Source organism: Rhinoraja longicauda, chromosome 37, assembly GCF_053455715.1.
Source record: "Rhinoraja longicauda isolate Sanriku21f chromosome 37, sRhiLon1.1, whole genome shotgun sequence".
NCBI lineage: Eukaryota > Metazoa > Chordata > Chondrichthyes > Rajiformes > Arhynchobatidae > Rhinoraja > Rhinoraja longicauda.
Window position 1 is genome coordinate 10504957 of NC_135989.1, and position 16342 is coordinate 10521298.

Here is a 16342-nt window from a genome sequence, read left to right on the forward strand (position 1 = left end):
ATCGCCTAAGTGGGACAGGGGTTTAAGAGGTTGTAAGAAATAATATTTAACCTTCCCCCTTGAAACCTGGGCTATTTGATTTCTGATTTTCCACAGTGTGACATGTGCAGCAATTTTAAGATGTCTGCCACACCCAATGATATGCAAGGTGGCGCCCAACCCGGGAGACCATTTGCGTGCTAGCCACAGAAGCAGATCTACAATCACATATCACAATCGCTCCACACTCTTAAATCTCTACTCCTACAGCAACATTTCTTGCTTTAATTATGCTTGCACTAAATGTTATTCCCTTATAATTTATCTATACTGTAATGGCTCGATTTATCTATACTGTAATACCAGCAGTTAATAATTAAGAGATGACAGAGTACTGTGTAACTCAGCAGCTCAGGCACCATCTCTGGGAAACATGGATGTGTCCTTTCTATCCAGAGATGCTACCTGATGGGCGAGTTACTCCAGCACTCTGTCTTTGTTTGTACGTTCTTCCCGTGACCTTCGTGGGTTTTCACCCCGAGAAATTCCGTTTCCTCCCACACTCCAAAGACGTACAGGTTTGTAGGTTAATTGGCTTAATGAATGCAAAATTGTCCCTAGCGTGTGTAGGATAGTGTTAATGTGCAGGGATCGCTGGTCGGCGTGGATTCGGTGGGCCGAAGGGCCTGTTTCTGCGCTGGATCTCTAAACTAAACTAAAACTCTTAAGTGCATATTGAAGTTAAACTGATAGACCTAGAAAAGAATTGTATTCGTTCAAAGCTAATGGGCCATTTCAGAACAGGTGTGTTTATGAGCTTAAACCAAGGCAACTTTTGCTGCTCTAACAATAACAAGGAATAAGGTCATAAGTGATAGGAGTAGAATTAGGTCATTCGGCCCATCAAGTCTACTCCACCATTCAATCATGGCTGATCTATCTCTCCCGCCTAACCCCATTCTCCTGCCTTCTCCCCTTCTCCAAAGACATACAGATATGCAGGTTAATTGGCTTGGTAAATGAAAAAAAAAGATTGTCCCTAGTGGGTGTGGGATAGTGTTAATGTGCGGGGATCGCTGGTCGGCGCGGGCCTGGTGGGCCGAAAGGGCCTGTTTCCACGCTGTATCTCTAAACTAAACTAAATTAAACCTCTGATACGTGTACTAATCAAATATCTGTCCACCTCTGCCTTAAAAATATCCACTGACTTGGCCTCTACAGCCTTCAGTGGCAAAGAATTCCTCTGATTAAAGTAATTTCTCCACGACTCCTTCCAAAAAGAACGTCCTTTAATTCTGAGGCTGTGACCTCTAGACTCTCCCACTCATGGAACCTTCCTCTTCACACCCACTCTATCCAAGCCTTTCACTATTCTGTACGAATAAGTGTGATGAGCAGAATGATTTAGGCCAGTAATCAAATCTTTGGCAGGGGGAAAGAGGATTTTTTTTTTAGAGGTACAGCGCAGAAACAGGCCCTTCGGCCCACCGGGTCCGTGCCGCCCAGCGATCCCCGCACACTAGCACTATCCTACACCCACTAGGGTCAATTTTTACATTTGCCCAGCCAATTAACCTACACACCTGTACGTCTTTGGAGTGCGGGAGGAAACCGAAGATCTCGGAGAAAACCCACGCAGGTCACGGGGAGAACATACAAACTCCGTACAGACGGCGCCCGTAGTCGGGATCGAACCTGAGTCTCCGGCGCTGCATTCGCTGTAAGGCAACAACTCTACCGCTGCTCCACCGTGCCGGATATATCCGGAATTATTCAAGAAGAAAGTGCCTGTTCATGAGGGGGGGGGGGGGGGGGGGGGGGTGGAAGATGAAAATCACTGGGAATTCATTTTGCTACACAGATGTGCTATTGCATGGTTTGTATTAAACAAGACTTCAAAATCTTTTCTCATCGCAAGAAGGCAGCAACACAAGTCACTGCGGTGAAAGTCAAAAACAAAAGGTTAAAAGCAAAGGTGACAGGAGTTGTTTTCACTCTGTCAGGCAGAAACGAACTGCCTGTCAAGAGCTGAGAAAGTGGACTCCAAAAATAAATAAAATCAATGCAAATTACTTAGTAAGCCCATCAGCTAGAGTGTTTCAGGCAAGCCAGACACGGTAAAAACAGAGAAACAGATCATTTATCAACCAGCTGTGCAGGTGATCGGAAGACATCTATCAGATCATTGATTTTACAAACTTACACAATACAAGGGACAGAGAGCTTGTTGATGATCAAGCTTAATTTCAGCATCAAAGGTATTTATTCACAGAATGCTGGAGTAACTCAGCAGGTCAGGCAGCATCTCGGGAGAGAAGGAATGGATGACGTTTCGGGTCGAGACCCTTCTTCAGACTGGGTCTCGACCCGAAATGTCACCCATTCCTTCTCTCCTGAGATGCTGCCTGACCTGCTGAGTTACTCCAGCATTTTGTGAATAAATACCGTCGATTTGTACCAGCATCTGCAGTTATTTTCTTAATTTCAGCATAATGCCCACAACATATTCTCACCCTCCAATGACCTCGGCCTCTACCATCCATCCCTCCATGCCTTAACCAGTGGCACAGCGGTAGTGTTGCATAGTCCTGGGTTCAATCCTGACTACAGGTGCTGTCTGCACGGAGCTTGTACGTTCTCCCCGTGATCGCGTGGGTTTTCTCCGGGTGCTCCGGTTTCTTACCACATTCTAAAGATGTACAGGTTTGAAGGTTAATTGGCCTCTGCAAATTGTCCCGAGTGTGTAGTATAGAACTTGTGTACGGGGGGGGGGGGGGGGTCACTGGTCAGGGTGGACTCGGTGGGCCGAAGGGCCTGCTTCCATGCTGTATCTCTAAACTAAACTTAACCAATTTTTCCTTCATAGAAACTTAGATAATAGGTGCAGGAGGAGGCCATTCGGCCCTTCAAGCCAGCACCGCCACTCATTGTGATCATCCACAATCAGTAACCCGTGCCTGCCTTCTCCCCATATCCGTTGATTCCGCTACCCCCCAGAGCTCTATCTAACCCTCTTTTAAATTCATCCAGTGATTTGGCCTCCACTGCCTCCTGTGGCAGAGAATTCCACAATTCATCTCTGGGTGAAAAAGTTTTTCCTCACCACAGTTTTAAATGGCCTCCCCTTTATTCTGTGGCCCCTGGTTCTGGACTCCCCCAACATTGGGAACATTTTTCCTGCATCTAGCTTGTCCAGTCCTTTTATAAATTTTATACGTCTCCATAAGATCCCACAACATATTCTGATGTACGCTGTAACAATCAACATTATGTCAACTCCTGTTTAAAGAATACTATTACCCAAAAATGTGTGTGTTTTTTTGGCACTCTTTTCAGAATGCATTAGATAAGGACACCTATCTATATAAGGCAACTCAAGCCATGATCTACCTGGGAATGTAGAACCAAACTACAGAAGTGGGGTTAACTGTTTTAATTTGGTTGTCAATTCACTTCAAAAGCACGATTAGATTGTAACGTCAAAGCCAGCATCCTCAGGCAGTAATGAAAAAGGACGTGTTAACTATCTTGCCTTTCTGCAGGCAAGATCAATTGAGCTTCAGTTTTAGTTTAGAGATACAGAGTGGATAACTGCAGATGCTGGTACAAATCGAAGGTATTTATTCACAAAATGCTGGAGTAACTCAGCAGGCCCACCAAGTGCGTGCAGACCTGCGATACCTGAACACCAACACTATCCTAAACACACTAGGGACAAATTACATTTATAACAAGCCAATTAGCCTACAAATCTGTACGTCTTTGGAGTGTGGGAGGAAACTGGAGCTTCACGGAAAAAAACCTAAGCAGGTCACGGGTAGAACGTACAAACTCCGTCGAGGCAGCACCCATAGTCAGGATCAAACCCAGGCCTCTGGTGCTGTAAAGCAGCAACTCTACTGCTGTGCCACAGGTCCTATCCATCTAGTCAAACAGGAATTGGAAGAATTCATCTCAATTCTTCCATCCACAGGCACCAAGTTTGGACCACTGCTACTTTTGCAAATGTATTCAACCATAAAAAAAGATGCCTGCGCATTGCCTTGTAGTTGATAGCATCTTATTTATGTAACCATATATTCTTGTCAACACAAGACAGACTCATTGTAAAAATAATTCTTTGCATAAAACACTCGAGGTTGTACAATGATACAATCAATTCGCTGCCACTGGCATTTTTCTTTCTAAAATAAGTGATAAAAATAACACAAATTGTAAATCCCTTTCTCTCTTCTGTGAGGATTTATCTGTGCCATTGTGTTGCCTTCATATCAAAATGAGCACCATCTATATACTAAAACTCTCGTTTGTTTGTTTGTTTGTTCCTGAACTACAGCCAAAACAGTACATGCTAGCGCGACAATTTTGTTCGGCATGGTGGCACAGCGGTAGAGTTGCTGCCTTACAGCGAATGCAGCGCCAGAGACCTGGGTTCGATCCTGATTACGGGTGCTGTCTGTACGGAGTTTGTACGTTCTCCCCGTGACCTGCGTGGGTTTTCTCCGAGATCTTCGGTTTCCTCCCACACTCCAAAGAGGTTCATTGGCTTGGTAAATGTGAAAATTGTCCCTAGATAGCGTTAATGTGCAGGAATCGCTGGGCGGTGCGGACCCGGTGGGCCGAAAGGGCCTGTTTCCGCGCTGTATCTCTAAATCTAAAAATCTAAATCTAAAATCTAAATTTTAGGCCCATCTTACTCACTTTTGGTGCTAATGGAAGAAGTTTAATTGAAATTGGTATTATATTTTTAAAGTTATTCACATTTTAAAGTTTAAATCTTTCTCCTAGGGAGGGAGGGGGAAGGGAGGGGGGTGGAGGGATGGGGGGAGGGAGGGAGAAGGGGGATTGAGAGGGATGGATGAAGGAGCGAGGGGGGGGCGAACTGCACCAATGCAGGAGAGGTTTGGGTCCAACGGGTCCACTTGGTCTTGTATTCCAATATACTTGAGTGCACTGTTCCTGATTGCCCATGGAAATGGAGCCCCCTGCTGGGATGTTGGAATCATTGCAGAGCTTAGAATGGTAAAAGAATAACAATCATTTCTCTATTCCAGAAAAGTGCTGGACTAACTCAGCAGGTCGGGCAGCAGCCCTGGAGAACATGGATAGGTGACGTTTTGAGTCGTGACTTTTCCTCGGACTGATTTGCTCAGACTGACCTGAAACATCACCGATCTATGTTCTTCAGAGATGCTGCCTGGCCCACTGAGTCACTCCAGCCAGCACTTTGTGCTTTTTTTTTTGTAAACCAGCATCTGCAGTTCCTTGGTTCTTCATTTATACATTCTTTGCATTAATGTTGTAAGCTCCATGGTAGACAAATTAAATGATGCATCGCAAAGACAAACGAGGGAATGTCAAGATTGCCAAACGCAATCGAAGGCAAACGCAATGTTCGCATTTATTTCAAGAGGGCTAGAATACAAGAACAGGGATGGAATGCTGAGGCTCTATAGGGCACTGGTCAGGCTGCATTCGAAGTGTGGTGAGCAATTTTAGGCCCCATATCTGAGGAAGGATGTGCTGGCCCTGGAGTGGGTAAAGAGGAGGTTTATAAGTATGATCCTAGGGATGAGTGGAGTAATTTATGATAAGCGTTTGATGGCACTGGGCCTGTACTCGCTGGAGTTTAGAAAAATGAGGGGGGACCTCATTGAAATGAACAGAATAGTGAAAGACTTGCATAGAGCGGATGAGGAGAGGATGTTTCCACTAGTGGGAGAGTCTAGGACTAGAGGTCATAGCCTCAGAATTAAAGGACGTTCCTTTAGGAAGGTATTTATTCACAAAATGCTGGAGTAACTCGACCCGAAACGTCACCCATTCCTTCTCTCCTGAGATGCTGCCTGACCCGCTGAGTTACATCAGTCTGAAGAAGGGTCTCGACCCGAAACGTCACCCATTCCTTCTCTCCCGAGATGCTGCCTGACCCGCTGAGTTACTCCAGCATTTTGTGAATAAATTCCTTTAGGAAGGGGATGGGAAATAATTTCTTTAGTCAGAGGGTGGTGAATCTGTGGAATTCTTTGCCACAGAATGCTGTGGAGGCCAAGTCAATAGATATTTTTAAAGCAGAGATAGATTCTTGATTAGTACGGGTGTCATCATTTTGGCATTTTAAATCACAAGTACCAATAAAACCACGAGTATCTATCTACTGACCTTTTATATTGCATTACTTGGTGCAGTGAAGGAAAACACATCAAGAATTGAATGGCTTTGACTTTTGAGTTGAACACACAAGATGAACGACCAAGACCACCTGTTCAAGAACAGCTTCTACCCAGGGCCGTTTTTACAGCATTATGGGCCCCCGGGCAAAGCAGTGTACTGGGGCCCCTACCGTTACTCTCCCCCACCCCCCTTTCCCTACCAGCCCCCCCCCCTGTCGTGCCGACGAAAAGCACTTACCGAAAAGCACTTAGCGATGGACAGGGTGCTACATTGTTGCGAAAAGCACTTACAGATCGCTGTGAGAAGCACTTAGGGACCGAAAATGTTGCGAAAAAAGCACTTATTGAACCTACATTTTAAAAGTGGTATTTATTTATTGCAAGTCACTTAACATACACAGATCAGCATGGGGCCCCTATGCTCATGGGCCCCCGGGCAATGCCCATCAGGCCCATGCGTTAAGACGGCCCTGCTTCTACCCAACAACCATCAGGCTCTTGAACTCACCACACAACGAACCTCAACTATGAACTATAACCTGTCTTTGATTGAACTAAGTACTTTGTTTTGTTTTTTTTGCATTGTATTGGGATTACTAATTTATTGAACTTGTTTATTATATACTAGACCCGTGGACCCATTGGGCCCAAACCTCTCCTTCATTGGTGCAGCACCCTCTGCTCTCTCCCTCCCTACCCCCCTCCTCCCCCCTCCTCTTCCCCTCCCCCTTCCCCTGCTCCCCCACTCCATCCCCCTCAAACCCCCCTTATCCTCCCTCCTCCCCCTCCCTCCTTCCCCTCCCTGCTCCTCCCTCTTCCCCTCCCCCCTTCCCCTGCTCCCTCACTCCATCCCCCTCAACCCCCCTTATCCTTCCTCTTCCCCCCTCCCTCCCCCTCCACTCCCCTCCCTCCTCCTTCCGTGGGAGATAGATTTAAACTTTAAAATGTGAATAAATTTAAAAATATAACACGGATTTCAATTAAACTTCTCCCATTAGCACCAAAGGGACGACGGTGAGTAAGGTGGGCCTAAAATTGTCGTGCTATCGTGTACCATTTTGGCTGTAGTTCAGGAACAAACAAACGAGAGTTTTAGTATATAGATTATCTAGGTGTGTTTACAAGTGGGTTATGCCGCTGAAAGTAAGAATTTCATTGTTCCATTGGCGGCACATAAGTCATAGAGCAGAATTATGGCATTCAACCTATCAAATCTACTCCGCCATTTAATCATGACTAATCTATCTTTCCCTCTCAACCCGATTTACCTGCCTGTTCCCCAGAACATTTGATATCCTTACTATCGCGAATCTGTCAATCTCCGCTTTAAAAATACCCATTGACGTGGCGTCTGTGGCAATGAATTCCACAGATTCACCACCCTCCAGCTAAAGAAATCCCTCCTCATCTTTTCAAAGGTACATCCCAACAATTAAGCACTCGTGACTCTTGGATTTAAGCAAATATGGAATTACTAGTGGATTTAAACAGCTACTACTAAATGATGCGATTCAGTCCGCAAAAGACATTGCCAACAACAAGGTTTGCTCCTTAAACAGAACACTTTAACGGCGGATTAACTAAGTAAGTCGTTCATTACATACCAGTGAACAGGTACTGCTCGGTTATCCAATATAGTCTGGGCTGTGCTCCAACTAAAACGTACGAACTGTGGATAACCAAAAATAGGGTCCAAGTGGCTCTCCATCCATGCCTTTGTTTTAGGATCTGTTGTAAACAAAGACAATCAAATCTTCAATTGAATTGAATCAAATACTTTATTGTCACATGTGCCAAGTCACAGTGAAATTCTTTGCCTGCATACCCAAGGTATGCAAATAGTCGCCACATAAAGGGCGCTGACACCAGGACCACCCTTGTTCTCCCCCCTCCCTCCTCTCACGGTGGTCCCCCCACGCCAGGCCCTCCATTGCTCTTCCCCCCACCCCGCTCACGATGAAAAACTGTAACAAATGTATAGGTGTGTAGGAAAGAACTGCAGATGCTGGTTTAAATCTAAGGTAGACACAAAATGCTGGAGTAACTCAGCGGGTCAGGCAGCGTCTCTGGAGAGAAGGAATGGGTGACGTTTCGGGTCGAGACCCTTCTTCAGACTGATGTCAGGGGAGGGGGCGGGACAGCGATAGAATGTAGTCGGAGACAGTAAGACTGGTGGGAGAACTGGGAAGGGGGAGGGGATGGAAATAGAGGGAAAGGAAGGGCTACTTGAAGTTAGAGAAGTCAATGTTCATCCCGCTGGGGTGTAAGCTGCCCAAGCGATATACGAGGTGCTGTTCCTCCAATTTGCGCTGGGCCTCACTCTGACAATAGAGGAGGCCCAGAATGGAAAGGTCAGATTGGGAATGGGAGGGGGAGTTAAAGTGCTGAGGAACCAGGAGATCAGGTAGGTTAAGGCGGACTGAGTGGAGGTGTTCAGCGAAACGATCGCCGAGCCTGCGCTTGGTCTCGCCGATGTACAGGAGTTGACACCTGGAACAGCAGATACAGTAGATGAGGTAGGTGGTGGTACAAGTGAACCTCTGCCTCACCTGGAAAGACTGTCGGGGTCCTTGGATGGAGTCGAGGGGGGAGGTAAAGGGACAGGTGTTGCATCTCCTGTGGTTGCAGGGGAAAGTACCTGGGGAGGGGGTGGTTTAGGTGGGAAGGAATGAGTTGACCAGGGGGTTTCGGAGGGAACGGTCTCTACGGAAAGCAGAAAGGGGTGGAGATGTGAAGATGTGGCCAGTAGTGGGATCCCATTGGAGGTGGTGAAAATGTTGGAGGATTATATGCTGTGTGCGACGGCTGATGGGGTGGAAGGTGAGGACAAGGGGGACTCGGTCCTTGGTTCGAATGGGGGGGAGGGGAAGCAAAAGTGAAGCTGTGGGATATCGAGGAGACCCTAGTGAGAGCCTGATCTATAATGGAAGAGGGGAACCAAGAGAGATGTCCTAAAGAATGAGGACATCTCCGATGACTGGTACATAGGAATCCCTCCCTAGCAGTTTCCAATATATATCCATCGTGGATTGGTTGGTGCTACTAATCTAAGTCCATTTGTCCCGAGTTTAAATGTTCAAATCTGTCAGATGGCCTCTGAATTACATGGGCATCAACAAGTCCTGGTTGACTGGAAAGGGACTAGACAAGATCACCGAAGGCAATTATCAAAAACAATTGCACAAGTCAAAAATCCCTAGATAACGTACAAGGGGAATTACCGTTAATTAAATTAAGCCCCATCTGTTGCTTTACAACTAAACCATTTTAATCCATCATTAACTTAAAAAACCGAACAACAAATATTGTAGACATAAAAATTTTTAAAGGGGAAGCGTTGTTGATAGACGTTTATTTTCGTTATAATGTGAGCCTTGAGTGAGAAGCACAATAATACAATTAGTTACCTTTGAAACTCATCCCAGACCATCCCTCTTCTCCCCTCTCCCATCACGCAAGAGGTACAGAATTTTGAAAACTCACACCTCCAGATTCAGGGATGTTTCTTCCATGCTGTTATCAAACAACTGAACCATCCTGTCACCAATTAGAGAGCAATCCTGAACTACCATCTCCTCATTGGAGACCTTTGGACTATCTTTAATCGGACTTTACCTTGCACGAAAGTGACTTGACTCAGTGCAGGCGGTGGGAGAGAGGAGGATGATGGCAAAGCTAACATCGCTGCTGGACAACGACTCCCACCCCATGCAGGACACTGTCACTTCGGTGACAGACTCCTTCGCCCCAAGTGCGTGAAGGAGAGATATAGGAGGTCCTTCCTTCCCGCTGCTGTGAGACTGCACAACCAGCACTGCTCCTAGCAGATGAGTCAACAATAACAGCTAAGAACACACAGAAAACGGATGACAATTTATGTATCTTTTATTTATAATGAATGATCTCTTGATCTCTTGCTATCCACTTTGCTGCTGCAACACTGTAAATTTGCCCGGTGTGGGACGAATAAAGGAATATATTATTATTATTAAATGGTATTCCTTTTATCCTGTATCTGTACATTGCGGACGGCTTGGTTGTAATCATGTATAGTCTATCCGCTAACTGGATAGTGCGCAACAATAGACAATAGGTGCTAAACTAAACCTCTGACACGCGTACTAATCAAAAATCTATTTATCTCTGCCTTAAAAATATCCACTGATTTGGCCTCCACAACCTTCTGTGGCAAAGATTTCCACAGTTTCACCACTCTCTGACTAAAGAAATTTCTCCTCAACACCTTCCTAAAAGAACATCCTTTCATTCTGAGGCTGTGACCTCTAGTCCTAGACTCTCTCACTAGTGGAAACATCCTCTCCATATAAAACTAGCTGATGCTAAAAAGTAGACACTTTTGTTTCTAGCATTTTGTTGATGTCAGGACGGTTCCTATTTGTCCTGTGATAGTTTTATCATTCTACTTCAAATACTTCTGAGAAAATAAGAACCATAATTAATAAAAAATTGCAGGTATCAACAAAAAATCAGACTGACAAAGAAAAAGTTTAAAGTAAAATGTGACAGGCTCAATTCTTTTTCATCCCTTGTAAAATCTAGCATAAACTTTCCAAATTATCCAGTCGTAGAGTGGCACAGTGGTAGAGTTGCTGCCTTGCAGCACCAGAGACCTGGGTTTGATCCTAACTACGGGTGCTGTCTGTACGGAGTTTGTACGTTCTCCCCGTGACCACGTGGGTTTTCTCCGAGATCTTAAGTTTCCTCCCACACTCCAAAGACGTTCAGCTGTGCAAGTTAATTGACTTGATATAAATATAAATTGTCCCTAGTGTGTGTCGGGTAGTGTTAATGTGCGGGGATCGCTGGTCGGTACAGACCCGGTGGGCCTGTTTCTGCGATGTAACTCTAAACTAAATTAAACTAAACTTCCCACCCCACTGAGCCGATCACCCGTTACCGAATCTCACCGTTGGGATATCCCGAACCATAATCCAAGTCTATGTCTCCCAGATCTTCAATAAACTTCCATGACTGAACAACATGGTCTCTTGCGACCTAAACAGGGGATGCAAGTGAAAGGTCAGTCAATAGCTCTGCGGTTTTAAGTCAATTTCCAGTATTACATTCAAAAATATAACTTAGGATCATTAATAGCATCCCATACAATCTTTTCATGCACATTTGTAAGTTAATTGGCTTGGTGTTAATGTATAAATGTAAAATTATCCCTAGTGTGTGTAGGGTAGTGTTAATACGCAGGGATCGCTAGTCGGTGTGGATTCATTGGGCCGAAGGGCCTGTTTTCACACTGTATCCACTGGAGGGCGCCAGCAATGGCTCCCTCGCCAACTGTCTATTTGTCCTTTCCTTCTTTGTGTTTTAATTGTATGTGTTAAATGTATGTTTTTAGTGTTCTTTACCTTGTTTTATGTGGGGGGTGGGGGGGGGGGGGGAGGTTGGGGGAAATTTTTCCAATCTCTTACCTCGAAGGAGATGCGATTTTTTGCCATATCGCATCTCCGTCTGCACTGCAGCGTAATATCGAGGAGTTAGCGGCCTTTGCTGGAGATCGACCGTGAGCTCCATCGCGGGTGCCTGCGGACTTACCATTGCGGAGCTCGCGATCCCATTGCCAGGGATCGACCTCGGGGCTCCAACCGTGGGTGCTTGTGGGCTTAACATCATGGAGCTCGCGGTCTCTGGTCAGAGACCGACTTCGGGAACTCCAAGCCGCGGGAGTTTCGATCGCCCCGATGCAGGGGTTTCGATCACCCCAACGCTGGAGTTTCGATCGCCCTGACGCGGGAGTTTCGGTTTCGATTGCCCCGACATGGGAGTTTCAATCGCCCGACGCGGGAGTTTCAATCGCCCCGACGCGGGAGTTTCGGTTTCGACTACCGACCGCGGGAACTTCGACTGCCCCGACCGTGGGAGAATAAAGAGGAAGTAGATTGGACTTTTTGCCTTTCATATCATATCATATATCATATCATATCATATATATACAGCCAGAAACAGGCCTTTTCGGCCCTCCAAGTCCGTGCCGCCCAGTGATCCCCGCACATTAACACTATCCTACACCCACTAGGGACAATTTTTACATTTACCCAGCCAATTAACCTACATACCTGTACGTCTTTGGAGTGTGGGAGGAAACCGAAGATCTCGGAGAAAACCCACGCAGGTCACGGGGAGAACGTACAAACTCCTTACAGTGCAGCACCCCTAGTCAGGATCGAACCTGAGTCTCCGGCGCTGCATTCGCTGTAAAGCAGCAACTCTACCGCTGCGCTACCGTGCCGCCCTCATCACAGTGAGGAATGTGGGGAATCCGCTGTGGTGAATGTTTATGTTGACTTTTATGTAGTTGTGTGTCTTGTTGCTTTTTTATTCGAATGGCTGTATGATAATTCGCATATCACTGGTACATGTGGCAATAAAAGACCTTTGAAGCCTATCTCTGAACTAAACTAAACTAGCATACAAATTTCTGAATCCCACTCTGAATTGCATTTTTTAAATTTCTTCTGGAACTGTTGGCAGACCAATTTCCCCTCTGGGATAAATAAATTTCTATCATATCGTCTCGCATGGAACAGAACAGCCCAAGAACAGGGCCTTCATGCCAATAGACAATAGGTGCAGGAGGAGGCCATTCGGCCCTTCGAGCCAACACCGCCATTCAATGTGATCATGGCTGATCATTCTCAATCAGTACCCCGTTCCCACCTTCTCCCCATATGGGACTCCCCACATCTCCCCAGATGGGATTCTTGAATGCATTCAGAGAGACCAAGACCAAGATCTGCCCGCACAAAGCCCACAGCCCTCCATTCGATCCAAAGCCATCTTACATTGAAATCTTACAAAATAGTCATGCCATCCCTTTCAATTTTTTTAAAAGATTTGTCTTGCTACAAAATACACACCAGGAACTTAAAGCAGATCAAATGATAAATTTGATTTTGTTTTCATTTGAAGAGGACAACTCAACATTGCCACCCACTGGTCATTCTTTGCCAAGCAATAGAAAACTTGCATTGAAAACCCAATCTGCTGGAGTTGTGGCATTAAAGAGAGAAAAAGGGGTTACACACCCCCACTTTATGAAGTACTAAAATATCAGTAACATTTCAGTTCATACTGTCGTTTGGTAAGGAAACATATTTGCAAATGTCTCAACAATGTTCAGTCCAAAGACGTACAAGTTTGTAGGTTCATTGGCTTGATATAAATTTTAAAATTGCCTCTAGTGTGTGTGTGTGTGTGTGTGTGTGCATGGGGTAGTGTTGGTGTGCAGGGATCACTGGTCGGTGAAAACTCGGTGGGCCAAAGGGCCGGTTTCCGCGCTGTATATCTGAACTAAACTAAACAAAAACTAAAGGCAGTGGAGGCCGATTCTTTGGATGCTTTCAAGAGAGTTAGATGGAGCTCTTAATGATAGCGGAGTCAGGGGGTATGGGGAGAGGACAGGAACGGGGTACTGATTGTGGATGATCAGCCATGATCACATTGAATGGCTCAAAGGGCCAAATGGCCTCCTCCTGCACCTATTGTCTATAAACCATTTTTGCCCCAAATTGTGTCATACTGATCCAAAACAGAAATTCAAATTGCAGTCAATTTTCTAAAATTATAACATCTATGAATGCAACAGTCAAGTACTATATTTAAAGATGCTGCAAATGTTGGAATCTTGAGCAAAATACAAACCGTTGTTGCAACTCAGTGGGTCAGGCTGCACTGTGTGTTGCCTGAGCCACTAAATACCTCCAGCACTTTGCGGTTTTGCATTTAAATATGTACTGAGCTGATCATAACTTACTTAAGTCTCTCTTTCCCTCTCCACCCAATCAGAGCAACATTTCAATGTCAAGTAAAGTAAAGTCAATTTTATTTGTATAGCACATTTAAAATCAACCCACGGTGACCAAAGTGCTGTACATCAGTGCAGGTACTAAGAACGAACATACAATGGCACACAAACATTACAGCACATACATAAACAGTTCACAGCGCCCCCTCAGAGGGCCTCAAACGCCGGGGAGTAGAAATAGGTTTTGAGCCTGGACTTAAAGGAGTCGATGGAGGGGGCAGTTCTGATGGGGAGAGGGATGCTGTTCCACAGTCTAGGAGCTGCAACCGCAAAAGCGCGGTCACCCCTGAGCTTAAGCCTAGACCGTGCAAGTACAGAATGTCACAAAAAAAGCAATGGTCTTCCAAGAGTACTTGGGGCACCAATAAATATATCATCGGCATTAATAAGTCACTATACATTTAGAGAGAATTGCAGATGCTGGTTTAAATCGAAGATAGACACAAAATGGTGGAGTAACTCAACGGGTCAGGCAGCATCTCTGGAGAGAAGGAATGGGTGACGTTTTGGGACGGTCTGAAGAAGGGTCTCGACCCAAAACGTCACGCATTCCTTCTCTCCAGAGATGTTGCCTGACCCGCTGAGTTACTCCAGCATTTTGTGTCTAATTAAGTCACTAGATAGCTGGATTAAAGCACATCTTTGTACTTTTGCCCATATTTTTCTCCAAGATGCACAGTGATTAATGTACACTGTTAAAAGGGGAAAAAAAGCCACAGTTTATGTAAAGGTTGACAAAGAAATTTTTTTTTTACTTGGAGAGAGGTTTTCAAAAAAAAATGCTAACTTAACATGGTGTGATGATTAAAGTACAGAGGTACCCAGAAAGATTGGAGCGACTAGGCTTGTATAGACTGGAATTTAGAAGGATGAGAGGAGATCTTATCGAAACGTATAAGATTATTAAGGGGTTGGACACGTTAGAGGCAGGAAACATGTTCCCAAGGTTGGGGGAGTCCAGAACAAGGGGCCACGGTTTAAGAATAAGGGGTAGGCCATTTAGAACAGAGATGAGGAAAAACTTTTTCAGTCAGAGAGTTGTGAATCTGTGTAATTCTCTGCCTCAGGAGGCAGTGGAGGCCAATTCTCTGAATGCATTCAAGAGAGAGCTAGATAGAGCTCTTAAGGATAGGGGAGTCAGGGGGTATGGGGAGAAGGCAGGAACGGGGTACTGGTTGAGAATGATCAGCCATGATCACATTGAATGGCGGTGCTGGCTCGAAGGGCCGAATGGCCTCATCCTGCACCTGTTGTCTATTGTCTATAAAATGAAAATGCTGGCGGGACTGTCGTATGTTGAAAGGCTGGAGCGATTGGGCTTGTATACACTGGAATTTAGAAGGATGAGGGGGGATCTTATTGAAACATATAAGATAATTAGGGGATTGGACACATTAGAGGCAGGAAACATGTTCCCAATGTTGGGGGAGTCCAGAACAAGGGGCCACAGTTTAAGAATAAGGGGTAGGCCATTTAGAACGGAGATGAGGAGGAACTTTTTCAGTCAGAGAGTGGTGAAGGTGTGGAATTCTCTGCCTCAGAAGGCAGTGGAGGCCAATTCTCTGAATGCATTCAAGAGAGAGCTAGATAGAGCTCTTAAGGATAGCGGAGTCAGGGGAGAAGGCAGGAACGGGGTACTGATTGAGAATGATCAGCCATGATCACATTGAATGGCGGTGCTGGCTCAAAGGGCCGAATGGCCTCCTCCTGCACCTCTTGTCTATTGTCTATAAAATGAAAATGCTGTAATATGAATACGCTAAAAGGTTGGCACACACTTTACCCTGCAGAAATTGGACCTCACAGTTTAATCTGTGATGGTAGTTTCAAGTGTTCTGATTGTTTCTCAGGGCGTGGAGTCCTGGGAGAAATTGGTTGTCCCTGTCTGCCTTGGAAAAGATGGTGCTAAGACCTTCTTCTTCTTCTTCTGTCGTATGTCTTTTAGACCTGCAGCTCCGTTGAGGCGAGCCAGGCCAACGTGTCAATCAGACCTCGCTCACCATTCGGTGGCTGGTATTTGGGGCAACTGGTGACTATGTGCTCCACTGTGTGTTGGGTCCCCACACACTGTCACTCTGTCACCCAAAGCACTGTCCACGAGACCCCACCTCTTCATCGCTACTCCATCAGGTAAGACCTGATAGATGTGTATAGGTGTAGAGGGGTAGAGGGGTAGCCGGGTAGAGGGGTAGAGGGGTAGAGGGGTACAGGGGTAGAGGGGTAGAGTCACAGAGTGTGGAAACAAGCACTTTGGCTTGGCCACACCGGCCAACAAATCCCAGCTACACCAGTCCCACCTGCCCGCATTTGGTCCATATCTCTCCAAACCTGTCCAATCCATGCACCTGTCTAA

General features: G+C 45.6%; 1 protein-coding gene across 1 annotated transcript in view; it reads right to left on the reverse strand.

The window, feature by feature from the left end:
- Positions 1-16342, reverse strand: part of rnaseh2a (ribonuclease H2, subunit A) — a 38789-nt gene that overhangs the window by 8741 nt on the left and 13706 nt on the right. The window contains exons 6-7 of the mRNA XM_078429554.1: positions 11081-11168; positions 7757-7880 (exon numbers count right to left, since the gene is read on the reverse strand). Of these exons, the coding sequence (XP_078285680.1) occupies positions 7757-7880; positions 11081-11168 (212 nt within the window). The remainder of the gene's footprint in view (positions 1-7756; positions 7881-11080; positions 11169-16342) is intronic.